The sequence below is a fragment of the Mustela erminea genome, chromosome 9 (genome assembly GCF_009829155.1).
Source record: "Mustela erminea isolate mMusErm1 chromosome 9, mMusErm1.Pri, whole genome shotgun sequence".
Classification (NCBI taxonomy): domain Eukaryota; kingdom Metazoa; phylum Chordata; class Mammalia; order Carnivora; family Mustelidae; genus Mustela; species Mustela erminea.
In genome coordinates this window covers 82,625,614-82,640,884 of record NC_045622.1, presented here as the reverse complement: position 1 = coordinate 82,640,884, position 15,271 = coordinate 82,625,614, and the positions used below count along the sequence as shown (strand labels likewise).

Sequence of the window (15,271 nt, the reverse complement as noted above, 5' to 3'; positions counted from 1 at the left end):
TGAAAAACAGAAACAAAAACTGAAGCCATATATCATTATTTGTAGTGCCGTATTGTATTTCTCCAAATATGCATTTTTAAAAATTCCAGAACAATTTGACAGTTTGTCAAAAGTTTATCTCCATTTCACTTAAAATAATCTTGTAAATTGATAGTAGAACATATAGCATGTCTTGGGAAAGATGGAATGCTTAGTTAGAGTTCTTTAGGTCATTCAAAGCAAGAATTTTTCCGTGTCAGAATAACTGTATATAGCCTCGGTTTTTTTATTCAGGCAGGTCAACTTCAGTGGCCTGATCTGAATAAAATGGATCAAGGCAGGCACCTCTTTGTCTAACAATTTTTAAATGATGCTATTTGAATACCAAGAAGTTTGGAGCTTGACTGCAGAGCCTTCTGAATTAAGCTAGTCTTGAAAAAAAAAAAAAAGATACCATCAAGTAACAGGAGATTTGTCAGCCTTCCTGCTTTTACTTACATAGGTAACAGAGGGTGGAAGTTGGAAACTACTACTGGATTCTCAGAAAGAGATGAGTTCGCTGGCAGTGTGTAAATATCATCATTTTGGTGGCTACTTCTTTATGCTGAGTCTCCAAAATTTGATTTAAAAGACACCAAAGAGAGGTCTTCCTGAAGGAGATTTACTCTGCACCAGTTTCACTTTCTCTTAAAAAAAATGTTCCAAGAAGGAAAATATACTTCCTTTGCCTTCTCTGTCTCACCCGTGCCCTTCCTAAACCAAAATTCTAAAATGGAAAAAGCAAGAAGCCAGGCCTCCTTGCGAGAGCTGTGGTGCAGAAAGAAAGGCTTACAGTGAGTCCGTCGTCATGAATGATTAAAACGGAACTGGGCAGCTATAGCGTGACTTGTACAAATAGAGTTGCTCAAAGACTCATGCAGGTCCGACCTGCCTTGAAACAGATTACCGTCAAGGAAAATGCTTCAGCCCGTTCTGGCTCTGGGGCACAGGCGACTCTGGGTGTGCAGTATCGGGCCAAAGGGGGTCACAGAGCCATGATGTTAGAGTTCAGGGGCTTCTCAGAAATTCCCAGTGTGCGTGGTCATCGCGGATTTGCGGCCCGTTAATACATCTCTCAAATGTATTTTAAATGCAAGGACTTGTGCAAGATATCATTCTGTCCAAGTAGCTCGCAACATACATCACACTCCTTATTGCCTTATGCGCATTATGAACTTGCAAAAACATACATTTGAGAGAGGCTCCCTGTTTTCCGTGAGCGCTTCAGCACAGCCGTACACAGAACTGAGGCCAAAGTCATGTTCCACAGATTGTGCGCTAGTAGTCAGGATATCCAGGGACGCTGGGCCGCAGTGTTTGCAGTGGCTGCTTTCTGCGGTGTTATTTTCTGACTGCTTTCATTTCTCTCGTAAGCCTCCCTATTAAACCGTGTGCTATATATGCAATTTCATTACTGACAGAAACCTAAAAATTGAAAGCTAAAGAAAATAGCATTACAAAGCATACTCTGGTGATCTTAAAAATCATTTCAGGGGCACCTGGGTGGCTCATTCGGTTAAGCACTTGTTCAACTCTTAATTTCGGCGGACGTCATGATCTCAGGGTCGAGAGATCAAGCCCTGCATTGGGCTCCATGCTGAACACGGAGCCTGCCTAAGATTCTCTACCTCTCTCCCTCTACCCCCAACCCCTACCGGTGTTTGCTTTCTCTCAAAAAAAAAAAAAAAAAAAAAAAAAATTAAATGTTAGCAAACATGCCTGCAGTGCGCTGCTGGGACTGAGGACTTCACAGCCCAGTTTTCTGCAGTTTGCATTGCTGAAGTCCAAGTACCTATGGCAAAACTTGCCCCCACTTCCAAAATATAATTTTCCTCCCCACTAAGCTTCATTAATTAAATCATTGACTCTGGCTTGCTGGTAAGGACCAATTCCTACAACAAGTGTATCCAATTTCCTGCTAGTGGTAACTTTCATTCTTCCTGGAATAGCAGGAAACATTAATTTTGCATTGGACCCAGGAGTCTCAGGAAGCTGGAATTATAGGCACCATTGCCCCACCCTTTTCTCTCCTAAAATAAAATGAAATAAAATAAAATGAGCAGCAGCTCTGCAGTGAGGCTTGAGGGATGGGTAATGACAAAGAAGAGAAAAGGGCATTAATTTCAGGATGGGGACAGCTGCCCAGCACTATCTCCCTTTGGAGTTTGGTTCTTATAGCATCACGGTGAGTTATTAATATGTATGATCTGTACTTTATTCAAACATTATAAATCTATGCAGAAGTCTGGTGTTTGGGTTTTCCTTTATAGCTTTCATTCTTCTTCCCAGAATTATCTCATTTTGATCGGGAAACTTTTGCATAAAAAGCACACACCGAGAACTCACATTTCCATACCATAAATATTAAAAGGGGGTTAAGCTTTACAGTTTCTTCTCCCATCCCGATGGGAGGAAAGTTAGCCTTCTAATCAGGGGGCCATTATTAACGTTCTTTTTATTCACAAGCCACAAGGTAAATTTTAACTTACAATATGAAATTGTATTCCGGAGTTCCTTTCATTTATGTACATTGTGGAATGCTCGGCAGTGCCATGTCTTTTGTATGATATACTACAAATGTACTTTTGAAGGATATCCTACAAATCAAGCAGTCATTGGAGTTGTTAAGAACAGTTGGTTGGCTTATTTTTTGAGGACCAAACCAAGTCCAGACCTTTTTTAAGGATCGTGATTAAAGTGCTTTTCACTGGATAATTATAAAGTGTGATTCATCACAGTGAATCTATAGCATACAGAAGAGGGAAATGGAACTAGAAAGCTGAATGTCTTCTTAGTAGCTTTTAAGCTTCTTAGCAGCTTCCTCTCTCCTGTTTATTGTCATTTTTGCGAGCATAAAGGCGTAGTCATAAATTTTGGTTCCCATGGAAATATAAAGGAATGCGTGAGCTATTTCATTTGGGTATACTGTCTGCTAATCACACAGTCTGGGCTGTTGTACTTTGTGATGGGAAATGAACGTGCTAATTGGTACTCTTTTTTCTTATTTCAGGAAACCTGCCATATGAATATAAAATAGTGATTGCTGGGAATCATGAACTGACATTTGATAAGGAATTCATGGCAGACCTTGTTAAACAGGACTACTACCGTTTCCCCTCTGTGTCCAAATTGAAACCAGAGGACTTTGACAACGTTCAGTCCCTCCTGACAAACAGTATTTACTTACAAGACTCGGAGGTAACAGTGAAGGGATTCAGGATATACGGGGCACCTTGGTAAGTGCTCATTGAAACAATTCCCCCCCCCCTTCTTTTTTTTAGCTCGGCCCTAAGAAATTGTGGTGCAGCAGATAAGGGTGGAAAGAAAGCTTATTGCTGCATTTCGAACACAACACAGATTCTGGAACTGCTGGGAAGAACAGCGCTTGTTTTCACTGTGGTGCCGATTTCCTTAGGCAAGATGAGTGGAAGTAGGGCTATGGTTCGATATGTACATGTTTATGTGACTGGGCTGCGTGTGTGTCTGTGGGACACAGAAGGTTTTAGGGGAGGGTCACCTTCAGCTACTTCACACACAGATTCAGCTACTCTGAACATTCTAGGTAACTCCTTTACCTCTCATTTTATACTGGAAGCATTCCTGAAATGTCTTCTTAGATTAGGGTTTCTCAAATCTTGCTTCGAGTCAGAATCACCCGACCAACTCTGAAGAATGACACCTTTTTGAAGCCATACCTCCCCGGAGACTCTGATTCCCCTTCTCGAGGTAGAGCCCAGCAATTTGTATTTTGAAAGCTCCCCAGATGAGGCTGAGGTACGCTCAGTTTGAACGTTAAAGGTTGAGACTCAGTACGGAGAATTCTAGCCCTGAGCTCTAGAAAACTTGAAACAGGTGTGTATTCTTTGGGACCAGACAGGAAGCATTTGACCTTGTCTCTATCATTTGTCAGTTGTGTGCTTTTGAAGACAATAGTTTACAGAGAATGAGCCTCATTTTCTGCATCTCTAAGACAATGGAGATAATACCTACTTTAGAGGATTGTTATGAGGATTAAATTAAGTGACATGTGTAATGGATATGGGAGAGTGCCTGGTGGTTTGCGTAGGGTAATGATCATTTTCTGGCCTTGGTTCTGCTCCTGAGTAATTATGTGAACTTGAGCAAGTCACTTAGCCTCCAAACCAGTTTCTTCATCTTTAAAATGGGAGTTCTAGACTAGAAGATCAGTATCAGAGGAGCTTTGGATTTAATTAATTAATTAATTAAGTTACTTTTTTGAGAGCTCTGTGTGTATGTAAGAGCAGAAGGACTAACCTTTACTTACCCAATTGGAGAAGTACCCCAGCCCTGCACTGGATTTACAGATAAGGCTGGAAGAGGACAGACAGTGAGCATGAATTCAGATTGGCCATCCCACTCGACAGTTTGGTCTGTCCTCTGTAGAGTAGAAAGTGGGGTTATTTTCTCAACAGCTGATCTTTTTTTTCCCCTAGCTTTACTAGTTGGGATCCAGAAGGACTGATGCAGGAATACAAGAATTATATATTTTGTTTTAAAATCAACCCAACAATGACTGAACTATTACTTCAGTACCTACTCTATGCCATGCGTTGTTCTAGATCTTTTTATCTTTTATCTCATTTTCCTTAAAATGCTTTTAAGAAACAGATGCTGTTGGGCGCCTGGGTGGCTCAGTGGGTTAAGCCTCTGCCTTCGGCTCAGGTCATGATCTCAGGGTCCTGGGATCGAGTCCTACACCGGGCTCTCTGCTCGGCAGGGAGCCTGCTTCCTCCTCTCTCTCTCTACCTGCCTCTCTGCCTATTTGTGATCTCTGTGTGTCAAATAAATAAATAAATTCTTAAAAAAAAAAAAGTTTAAAAAAAAAAAAAGAAATGGACACTGTTGCGATTCTGATTTGGCTGGTGAAAAAACCTCAGGCACAGAAAGGTTAAGTGGCTGCTCAGTGATCACCCAGACTGAGTTGGCAGCATCCTGTGCTGATTTTGAGTCTGATTCTGGGGTGTGCGGTATGACTGACAGGGGGATGGTGGCAGTGTGGTCACTGGGGTTTATAATCTGCGGTGGTGATGTCCAGCGCAGTGGTGATTGACGGAAGTACATCAGGGAATGTTTTGTATATGCAAGAAGGTGGTAAAGGGCAAGAGAACAAACAGTAGGATTTGGTCCTTCCTATCCAAGTGTGAGCTGAAAACATGGTAATGTTTTCAATGTCGGTATTAGCATTTCTGGACAAAGGTCTGGAGAGGGAGCTTTTCCTCCCTTCTAGCTCCCTTCTTAATGGCTATGCTGTAGTTTAGGAATGACCTCTGATTGGCAGAGAAGCTCTATGTGGAATTAAGATATACTTTTTTAATACCCGAAGATGATTTCTGAAAGATTATGGAAGGCTGTTCCAGAACAAGCCACACGTTCAGAAATCTCTGGATTGATAGTTGCTGAAGTGATGATAGCAAGCAAACTTCCTCCATTATCTGAGCAGATTAAAATCTGTTTGGGAGAAGGTTTAGCTACACTGGTTGACAGCTGTGATGAATGAAGGAGTGATTTTGGATCCAAAGGCAGATCTTGCAGCATCTCAAGAAATAATAAATATATAAAATAAAAATTAAAAAAAAATTTTTAAAAACCCACAAACCACATAGTAATTCAAATATGTGATGGGGCATAATCATTTTCAGTGGTGGAAATATGTGATGTGATGGGGCGTAAAGACTTCAGACAATGTTTATGTCTGAGCTGAATTGATGTCATTCAAAAATTGTTTATTTTAATAGGGTGGTTTAATCAAGAAGGTAGGTAGGATGAGTCTTCTGAAATGTTACCCTAAAGTTGTCTTTACACATAGTTTGTTGAGATTTTCAGAAAGTTTTAACTGTTTCCTGCCTAGCATTTCCTTACAATAAGGGGGATCTTCAAATGGAATTTGTATCACCCATACGAATTGCTGTGCTTTGTCTTTGGGCTAAGGATATATATTTTGGAGGTATCAGTAATTTGGATCTCACTGGGAAGATATTTTGTTAAAATTAATAAAATAAGATGAAAACAGAGAAGGAGGCAAACCATAAGAGACTCCTAACTATTGGGAAAAAAAAAAAAACAACTGAGGGTTGCTGGAGAGGAGGTGGGTGAGCTGATTTGGGGTAATTGGGTGATGGGCATTAAGGAAGGCAGTGGATATAATGAGCACTGGGTGTTACATGAGACTGATGAATCACTAAATTCTATCCCTGACGTGAATAATACAGTATATGTTAACTAAATTGAATTTAGATTCAAAAATTTTTATAAAATATTCCCAGGACTGCTGATAATCTGAACATTGATTTGGGAATGCCCGTGCTTTAGCCTTTCTATGCAGAGAGCACAGATTTTCCGAGCTCTCCCATTTACTCAGCCCTGGTACCTTGGGCCGGTTTCTGAGCATCTCCTGGTCTCTCTTTTCTCATCTTTAAAGTGGGAGACGGTGGCATTACTTCTTTCCTGTGGTTGCTATGAGGCTAAATGAGTTAATGCATCCACAGCACCCCAAAGACTTCTGGCATAGAGTAAGCATCTAATGAGTGTGAGCTATTACTGATAAGGGGGGCTAATCTTCCAAATCTGCTTTATACTTTTGCCCATCTTCGTTTGAAGACTGTTAGACGTGCAGTCAGATAGGGTGTGTTGGAGCTTAAGTTTCACCGCTACTGATTGAGCCACATGCGGCCAATCCTTGAACTTCTCTTTTTGTGAAATAGGACCAGCAAGGTCTGCCCTAGTATCTCTTATCCAGCACTCGCTGAAATGGTCACCAAAGCTAAACTTTTCAGAGTATCCATATTTTCCAGCATGCTTGATTATTTTAATCTTGTATACTTTGTAAGCACTTTCACTTAAGAGTTTGACTGGAAGCAACGTTGAGGGGGGATTTATACCAGAGCCATTGCTTTTCTCCCTTCAGAAGTTAGGTTTTTCCCCATCCCTGAGACCCACCCATAGGTGAATGTCTGCTCAGTTACCCGTTAGTTATTCCAGCCCCCAAACAATGTAAACCCATTTAAGTTTGGTTCCCGGGCTTTTCCAGTGAACTTTGATATTACTAGTGGTCTTAATTTCCAAACATAGATCAAAATAAGATCCTTGATACAAAGGATTTCCATCCTGTCACGGATTTCTCAGAGGGGATTCCCGTCCCACCAGAAAGACAGCGGTAACTCCTGTGTTTTAAAAATGTAGATTGTGACTTGCTTTCAGTATTGAAGAGGAATATTAGTCTATATTCATTATGCTGTTTTAGCTTATAGCACAGCTGAAAGCTTCCCAAAGATGAAGGAGAATTAAAGCAATGTCTCTAATTTACAATTTAGCTAGAATCTGTACCTGGAGAATAACTTGCAACACTTCCAAGGATCCATGTGTGTTTGCAATAGGGGTACACTGGGGTCCTTCTTAGATTCTCAGGGACGAGGTCTGAGGAAATTCGGTGGCCTACTTACACAGAAGAAGATGTAAGTGGGCTGCCTTGTCCCGGAAGAAAGGTGCTCCCTTGGAAAGAGGAAAAGAGTTGACCAGATCCAGGCAGCACCCCCGGCTTAGGAGGTCTCATGGCAGGTTCTGCGGTTTCTGTACATATTCCTTCACCATCTTGTTTTTCCAAGTATCTGGAAGAAAGGAATGAAGCCTGATGTATTCGCAGTAATGGTTTAGACACAGCTTTTCTTAACTTCTCCAGCTGTGTTTTCCTCTCCCTCTTTGGGGGAGAAGGAGACGGTCTTGTGCTGCCAGGCGATTAGGTCTGCCAAGGACTTGGGTCCCACGACAGGAAAGCTTGTGGATTTTTTGCATCCCTTGTGTTGATTTTTCTGCCACCACCTTGGTTCCTGATTTCCTGTTTATGATCACTTTGAGTTCTCTCTTTTCCAAAAGCTGAGGGTATGGTTTGAAGGCAGAGACAAAATTTTAATGTTTGGCCACAAGGTAGGGGGGAAAGGTGGAATTTTTAAAATCAGCTTTGTATTTTTGGTTCCTGGATCTCTAGCCAGCATCTTAGTACAAACAGATTTCAGGAAACTCAGTTGCCATTTAAAAATCGACCAGCGCCTTTGTGGTTTTGTTTTGTTTGTTTGTTTCGGTTGTTCTTTTGATACTAAGATGAAGATGCTGTATTTGTGTGGGGGGGGGGGTAAAAACCCAGGTACTAATTGATCAGAAGCCAAGCTGCAAAAAGTTAAAAAAAAAAATATATATATATATATATGCCCGTAGTGCTCTGACCCCAGCAGAGCAGTCTTATTGTTTGGCGGTGGCTGCACCTTGTTCCCCTCTTGAAACAGAAATGCAGGGCTGGTCTCCCGTGGCTTTTAATGAATATGAGCAGGGCTTTCCGATGTCCAGGAATTTGATCTCTATGCTGACCAAGAGGTCAGGAACAAAGAACACACTTTTTCATGTTAGAGTAGACCCAGGTGTAATTTGTCAGATTGAGTAACTGTGGAGGAAGTGCCTTAACTTCTGTGGCAGGACAATTAGATCGGGCCCCAGACAGTGTTAATTCTAAAATGGCTGCAGAACAAGAGAAAGCCCATGGAGTTGCTTCTGTAAAGGAAGTGTGAGCAGGATGGTTTTTTCCCTTCCTCCCTGCCCCTCATTGCAGATCCACAAACATGTTGAGTCCATTCATTCCTTCATTTAGATATAATTTTCTCAGCGTTTTTAAAAAGTGGGAGTTAGCATTTGTAATTGTGTCTGCACAGAAATAGCTACAAGTTTGCTCACGTTTCCTTGTTCTGATCAGTGCAATAGTACTTTATGTTTACCCTGTCAGAAAAGCTTCAGATGTTTTTATTTCCAATTATAAGTTTTGTAATGCATCATGTATTTTGCTGACAGTCTTCAAGTTCTTGAAATAGCGAACAAATTAACAGCAGATATTGAGTAAGAGGATTAGGAAACCAATTGGCAACTCGTATGATAGAATTCAGATATGGGGATGGGTAGAATGGGCTCATTTATTTTATTTTCACAGTCATACTTTGTAATTAACTTGGGCCAACCAAAAAAAAAAAAAAAAAGTGGGGGGGAGAAAAAAACCTCTCCATGTTCAGCAGGAAAGTCCTTTCATGCCAAAGAACAGGACTGGACAAACAATATTGGTTCCTACCACCGTCTCAGGGATTCCAGCTTTTACTCAGGAGGGTTCAGAAAGGTATTGGCACAGAAAAAGGTCTGTGTGTGTGTTAAACAAATATGCACTCCGCTTTTACATGATTCTGTTTAAAGGCCCAGGCTAACATTTCATTTTTCTTGGCACGGGGCCCGTAGACTCTCCCATATGAAACCTATGGGTGTCCTGCCTTTGCTCTAGAGTTACAGGCTCTGTTTACATTTTTGCCTGTTCCAGAATGCAGCTGACTGTTCTTAAAGCTGCATGGGATCAGATTCACTTCTGGTTTAACAACTGCCCTGTTTATTTGAAAAAGGAGAAAGCAAAACCGATCACTTTGCTTTCTACCTCCCATTCGTACGTAGCCATATCAGTAAGTACCAGTTCCAAAGCCGAGTCCTGCAGAGCCCGTGCAGTTGGATCCCACGTGTACCTTTCCATCCCACTCCATCCGAACCCTTCAAGCCTGTCCTGATGCTTTTATCTGACGTGGCGGTGGTAGCTGTGTAGAAGTATGTGAGGGGGGCACAGAAGTGTTTGCGTGCATTCGCATGTGCTTACTATCAGCTATCGGCGTGGATTAAATTTTTGCCTGCATGTTCTGAGAGAGAACCTCACCCAGCAAATAGCAGTCATAAGCTTGCATTTGCGTGATGACTTCACTCACAGCCTGTCCCATGTAGTCTCTCATTTGGGCTTCATGGCAATTCTAAATGATTAAAATCTAAGTTAAAAAAATAATTCTAAACGATTGAAGTAAACATGTATTAATAGCAATGATTAATAATAGCCGGCATTGGGGTGCCTGGGTGGCTCAGTGGGTTAAAGCCTCTGCCTTCAGCTTGGGACATGGTCTCAGGGTCCTGGGATCGAGCCCTGCATCAGGCTCTCTGCTCAGCAGGAAGCCTGCTTCCCTTCCTCTGTCTGCCTGCCTTTCTGCGTACTTGTGATCTATTGAATAAATAAATAAAATCTTTAAAAAAAATAATAGCCAGCAAAAAATAAGTGCCCATATGTCAGGTGCTGCTCGGGATGGCCTCCTTTTGACAGAGGAAGCCAAGATAGGGTTTTTGACAGAGACGGTGCCCAAAGGGATTGGAGAGAAATAGGACTAGAATCTAGCCTTCCTTATGCTGAGCTGCTCAGACTAGACCAGGATATCCTAGTAACCAGATGTCCTTCTACTCCTTGACCTGAGGCAGTTCAGGAAGGGGCCACTTGAAGAGTTACCTTTTTCCATCCAGTTGCAGAAAAGGCACGCAGAAATCCAGGCTAATACTCTTTAGGAGCTCTCAAGATTCTGGGTGAGGTGCTCCTGGGGGAAAATAGGGATATGGACAGGACAGATGAAGGAATAATCAATCCAGTGTTTGTTTGCCTGATGAGCTGCAGAGCCTAGGGTTTTCTGTGAAAAATCTGTGTCTCAGTGTGTCATGAGACGTGGATCCCCTCCTTCTGGTCCTTCTGCTCCCTAGAAATGACTCACGATTCCTTCGTGTACCATCAGCAGGGAGTAAGTATTGGGTGCCTGTGGCTTATTCCCTCTGTAGCACCAGGTATCAGCTGAGAAAGACTTTAGCCCCGGGCATACGCACCAAGAAGGGAGAGCTGGCCGTGTGCCCCTGCTGCAGTCAGGCCTGCCTGGCTTGGGCCCACACACCGTGCTCCAGGGAGCGTGCCCCAACCCTTACCACTGAGACCTGGCCGGCCGGCCCGCTACTGGCCCTTTTTTCATTTTCTCATGTTACACCAATTGGCTCCCCCCCCACCAAGTTTTTATTTATTTATTTGACGCAGAGAGAGATCAGAAGTAGGCAGAGAGGCAGGCAGAGAGAGAGGAGGAAGCAGGCTCCCCGCTGAGCAGAGAGACCGATGCGGGACTCGATCCCAGGACCCTGAGACCATGACCTGAGCCGAAGGCAGAGGCTTTAACCCACAGAGCCACCCAGGCGCCCCCCAACTGGCTCCTTTTTAACCCACAGTTGCTGCTGGGTGATGGAAGGCGATGGCACAGTGGCTCTAAGCTCCCGGAGGGCAAGGACCCTGTCAGCTTTGTTCTCTGCATCCCCGGTCAGGGAGCCTGGTGCCTGGCCCATGGTGGGTGCTCTGTCCATTTCAGCTGAATGAATGAATGAGGGTGATGGTGGTGGAGGTAGGTCTGTGGCGGATGGACTGAAGATCTACCCAGAGGAGTCAGAAGTTGCAAAGGACAGAATATTTCCAGTATGAGATCAAGCATAGCCATGAATCTGCAAGGAGGACTAGATAGAGATGGTAGGGCAAAGTGGAACCAAACAGAGCACTAAACTATGTTTGTGAGCTTTGTTCGTATTAGATCCATCCTGAACATGCGTAAGTAAATACAGAGAGCCTAACATCTCTCCAGGTGAGCGTGCTTTAATAAAAAGGGGAGGAATGGGAGTAGTTGGACAAACCTCATCTTGAAGGCAGTGGGAAATTTCAAAGGAAGACTCCAGCAGTATTTTTAGGTTCTTTCTTGTCATTTCTTTACTTCAGATGCCTTATCCCCAGGCTAGGAGCTACTATAGAAGTTTCTATTAGATTTGAAGACCTTTTCTTCAAGCCGCAGCAAAAGCAGTCAGTGTAAGTGTAAGTTTGGTAGGAAGCTAGACCAGCTGGGCACTCGGAACATTCTTTGGACGTTAGGAATCAGTTATCCGACATGTGGTATTCTCTCTCTTTTCTTAATGGTCAAATTCCCAGTGACTGAATTTTTTGAGATGAATTAAAGTCATGTGGATTCTGTCAAGCTCTTTGACCAACCTGGATTTCTGAGTTTATACTCTGAACTGTAAGTGTAATGTGAATTTCTCCGGGTATCCCCAGACCGTGAGTGCCCTGGGGTCCAGTTGACGGGCTTGACCCAGACTTGCCTGGTTCCAATCACTGCTGCTGCCCTGCCTCCTCCCTTGTCCTTCTGCCCGAGAGCCCATGTGTTCACCAGTAAGTTCCAGTAACTCCCCAGGCTCATTTAATCCTCCCGATGAGCAATGGTGAACGTGGAATGGACCCTGGAGCATAATGTTGGCGGTACCACTGCCACTGAGTGGCTCCCTTTTGGCCCAGCACCGCATCTGCATAGCTTTCCTCCCTTTTCACCCTTCTGATGAGTCTGTGGGCTGCCAAAGTCGCTTCACAATAGGGGCGTGATAATCAAAGCCATGCTCTGTTCTCTGCTCCATGGGAGAGAGGCCCTCTGCCCTTCTGGGCTGCTCTGTGAGAAGCAGTCAAGACATGATGTCACTCACCTCCTAATGATTCACCTCTAAGCCCGAGGGAGCTTGTTGGGGGACAGGCCAAACCATGTTGTGCTCAGGGACATCCCTCTGACAGTGAAGGCTTTGTCGAAACTGGGCTAAGCTCTTCTTTCTGACTTGCTCTCCCCTTAAGCCATCTGTTCTTCAGGTTTAACAAACTTCTAGCAGAATCTCCCCAGTGGGCGGACGTAGCCTGAAAGGTCTAATCCCCAGACTGGGCATAGTTTAAACACCTGCAACCCTGTTTTCCCCACTGAAAGGAGGCGTGGAGGATGGAGGCTGCAGGCTTTGGCCTTTAGAAACAGCTGGCCCCAGCAAACTTGAGGCTCAGTTTTATCGTTTAGGGCACACTTACTTTGTTAAGCAAATTATTCCATCTCTCCGAGGCATAGTTTCATCTGTCAAATGGGTATGCAGATCGTAATAACCACTGTATATTAAGCATCACCCACATCAAGGTAGCTTAAATCACGTTGTTTTTAAGTGTTACATCGACCCTATAAAGAAAGTAAGATTACCCCCCCATTTGGGAGATGATAAAAATTGGAAGTGAGAGAAGTTAACTAACTCACCCAAAGACACACATTTCCTAAAGTGGCAGAACTGGAAGTCAACCCCCGACAAAGCCTTTGTGTTTTTCACTGCTCCGTGTATTTTTATGGGATTAAAATGTGGTCATGTATGTTAAGTTCTTGGCACTCAGTAAATGCTCAGTAAATACTATTTTCTCTCCTGAAAGGTAACAGTTGTGTAGTTTTAATAACGGTTATTATTTGTGTTTGTTTATTTGGTTGGTTGGTTTTGAGTTTGTTCTGTTCTGTTTTCTTTTCTTATGCTGGTACCTCAGAGGAGAAGGGGAGAAGTGAAGAGAGGCAGAAAAAAGATGAATAGGAAGCATAGTTTAGGAAAATGATTCCTCCTGTTTGTGTGTGTAAGAGAGAAAGAGAATTTTTAAAAACAAATAGTGCACAGCTTCCTTGCACAGCAAGTTCCTTATGATCTGGGTGAGTGGAAACCATTTAGGAAAGGTGCTCCCCATACATGGGCAGCATTTGGTCAAAAGACATGGAATAGATGTCTGTTACATGAAGGCAGAGGGGGGATTTTTTTTTTTTAATTTTTATTTGACAGAGATCACAAGTAGGCAGAGAGGCAGGCAGAGAGAGAGGAGGAAGCAGGCTCCCTGCCAAGCAGAGAGCCCAATGCAGGGCTCGATCCCAGCATCCTGGGATCATGACCTGAGCCAAAGGCAGAGGCTTTAACCCACTGAGCCACCCAGGCGCCCGGCAGAGGGGGGATTTTTAAGGTCACTTTCGTGAAGTATCGTTTGAAATGTATGAGTAATTCTTGGTGTAGTGCATTTTCACCCAGGAAAAATAAAGGTAATGTTGGGCGGGGACTATATATTGAATATGGAATGTTCCGTGGGGCTGCTCAAGCAGGAAGCTAGGGGCAAGTGTGAAAGACTGTGGTTTGCAGAATGTTGCGTGCATTCTGTAAAAGCTGGCCAGATGAGTTACAAATCTGTATTAATCCAGGGGAGAACATAGAAAGACTGTTGCGCCAATATCATTGTTGCGAAAAGATCATCTTGGTTAAAGTGTAAATACAGTTATAAAAACCAATAATGTCCAAGGATGAAATTTGTGGCAAAAGAGAAGGCAACAAAGGGAAGCACCTCTCGCATAAAGACAAACTAGAGAAGGTGGTTAGGAACCAACCTCCGTCACGTTCTTCCCAAGATGAAATTTCCCAAGCCAGCATCTGAAGTCTCTGGTGATAATATTGGGTAATTTAGACGCTTTCAGTCCTAATGTCCTTAATGTCTGACATGGTCTCGTTAGGGTAGATAACATCCCCCCCCCAAAAAAAAGTAATTCTGAAATTCCATGTGAACCTACAGTAAATCAACATCGAAAGCTACATAAAACCAATGCTTTTTATAAAGGAAGAAAAAAAGTCAGAGTTAACACACTGATTTTCCACCCTTTCCTAAAACTGGGAAGGCACTTCTTTTACACATCATGTACAAAACGGTCGAACATGAAACTAAGTGCCCTGATGCCTACCTGGCTTAATAACTGGAGATCACTGTTTCTCTTACTCAGTTTCAGGCTACAGTATGTATTGAAATGGTGGCGTGGGTCAGTGCCCACTGACTGACTGGTGGGTCAGTCTTAATACGGAATACTTAATACTTTCCATACCACAGGAGGCTTCCTGAGCAATGGAATGTAGCTGGGAGAACCATGGTTCTAGAAAGTGGACTACCAAAGACAGAAACGGGAAAACCTTTTTATTATCTTAATGATTTAAAAAATCTATCCCCCTCCCACTGGCTCTAGTTGGGGTGTCTATTTTTATTGTAAATCAGGAATCAATAGAAAAAAAAAACCTCCTTGCTTTGATATTTACAAAACCAAATAAGAGATGCTGGACTAAAACCTAATCAGAAATTGTTGGTGGCAAGACTAGTTGCAAATCTGCTGTCAGCTTGTTACTAGCCACCTTCCTGCTTTTTCTTCTTTTCCTTTGGTGTTAACGCAAAAACAAAACAAAACAAAAAGATTGTGGAAAGGAAATTTGTTTAAGAGACTTAGTTTGTGGGGTTTACTTTTATATTATTTAAATAGTTGAATCTGGGGCTCCTGGGTGGCACAGTTGGTTAAGTGTCTGCCTTTGGCTCAGGTCATGATCTCAGGTTCCCAGGAAGGAGCCCCCAATCAGGCTCCCTGATCAGTGGGAATCCTGCTTCTTCCTCTCCTCTGAGCACCCCTCCCCCAGTATTCTCTCTCTCTCTCTCAAATAAATAAAGTCTTTAAAAAGTAAATAAGTAAATACATCCATG

At 43.0% G+C, this 15,271-nt stretch overlaps 1 protein-coding gene across 8 annotated transcripts in view; it reads left to right on the top strand.

Moving 5' to 3' along the window:
- Positions 1-15,271, top strand: part of MPPED2 (metallophosphoesterase domain containing 2) — a 173,023-nt gene that overhangs the window by 82,788 nt on the left and 74,964 nt on the right. For all 8 annotated transcript variants that reach the window (XM_032357584.1, XM_032357588.1, XM_032357586.1 and 5 more), the window contains one exon: positions 3,029-3,254. In XM_032357584.1, coding sequence (XP_032213475.1) covers positions 3,029-3,254 — 226 coding nt within the window. The remainder of the gene's footprint in view (positions 1-3,028; positions 3,255-15,271) is intronic.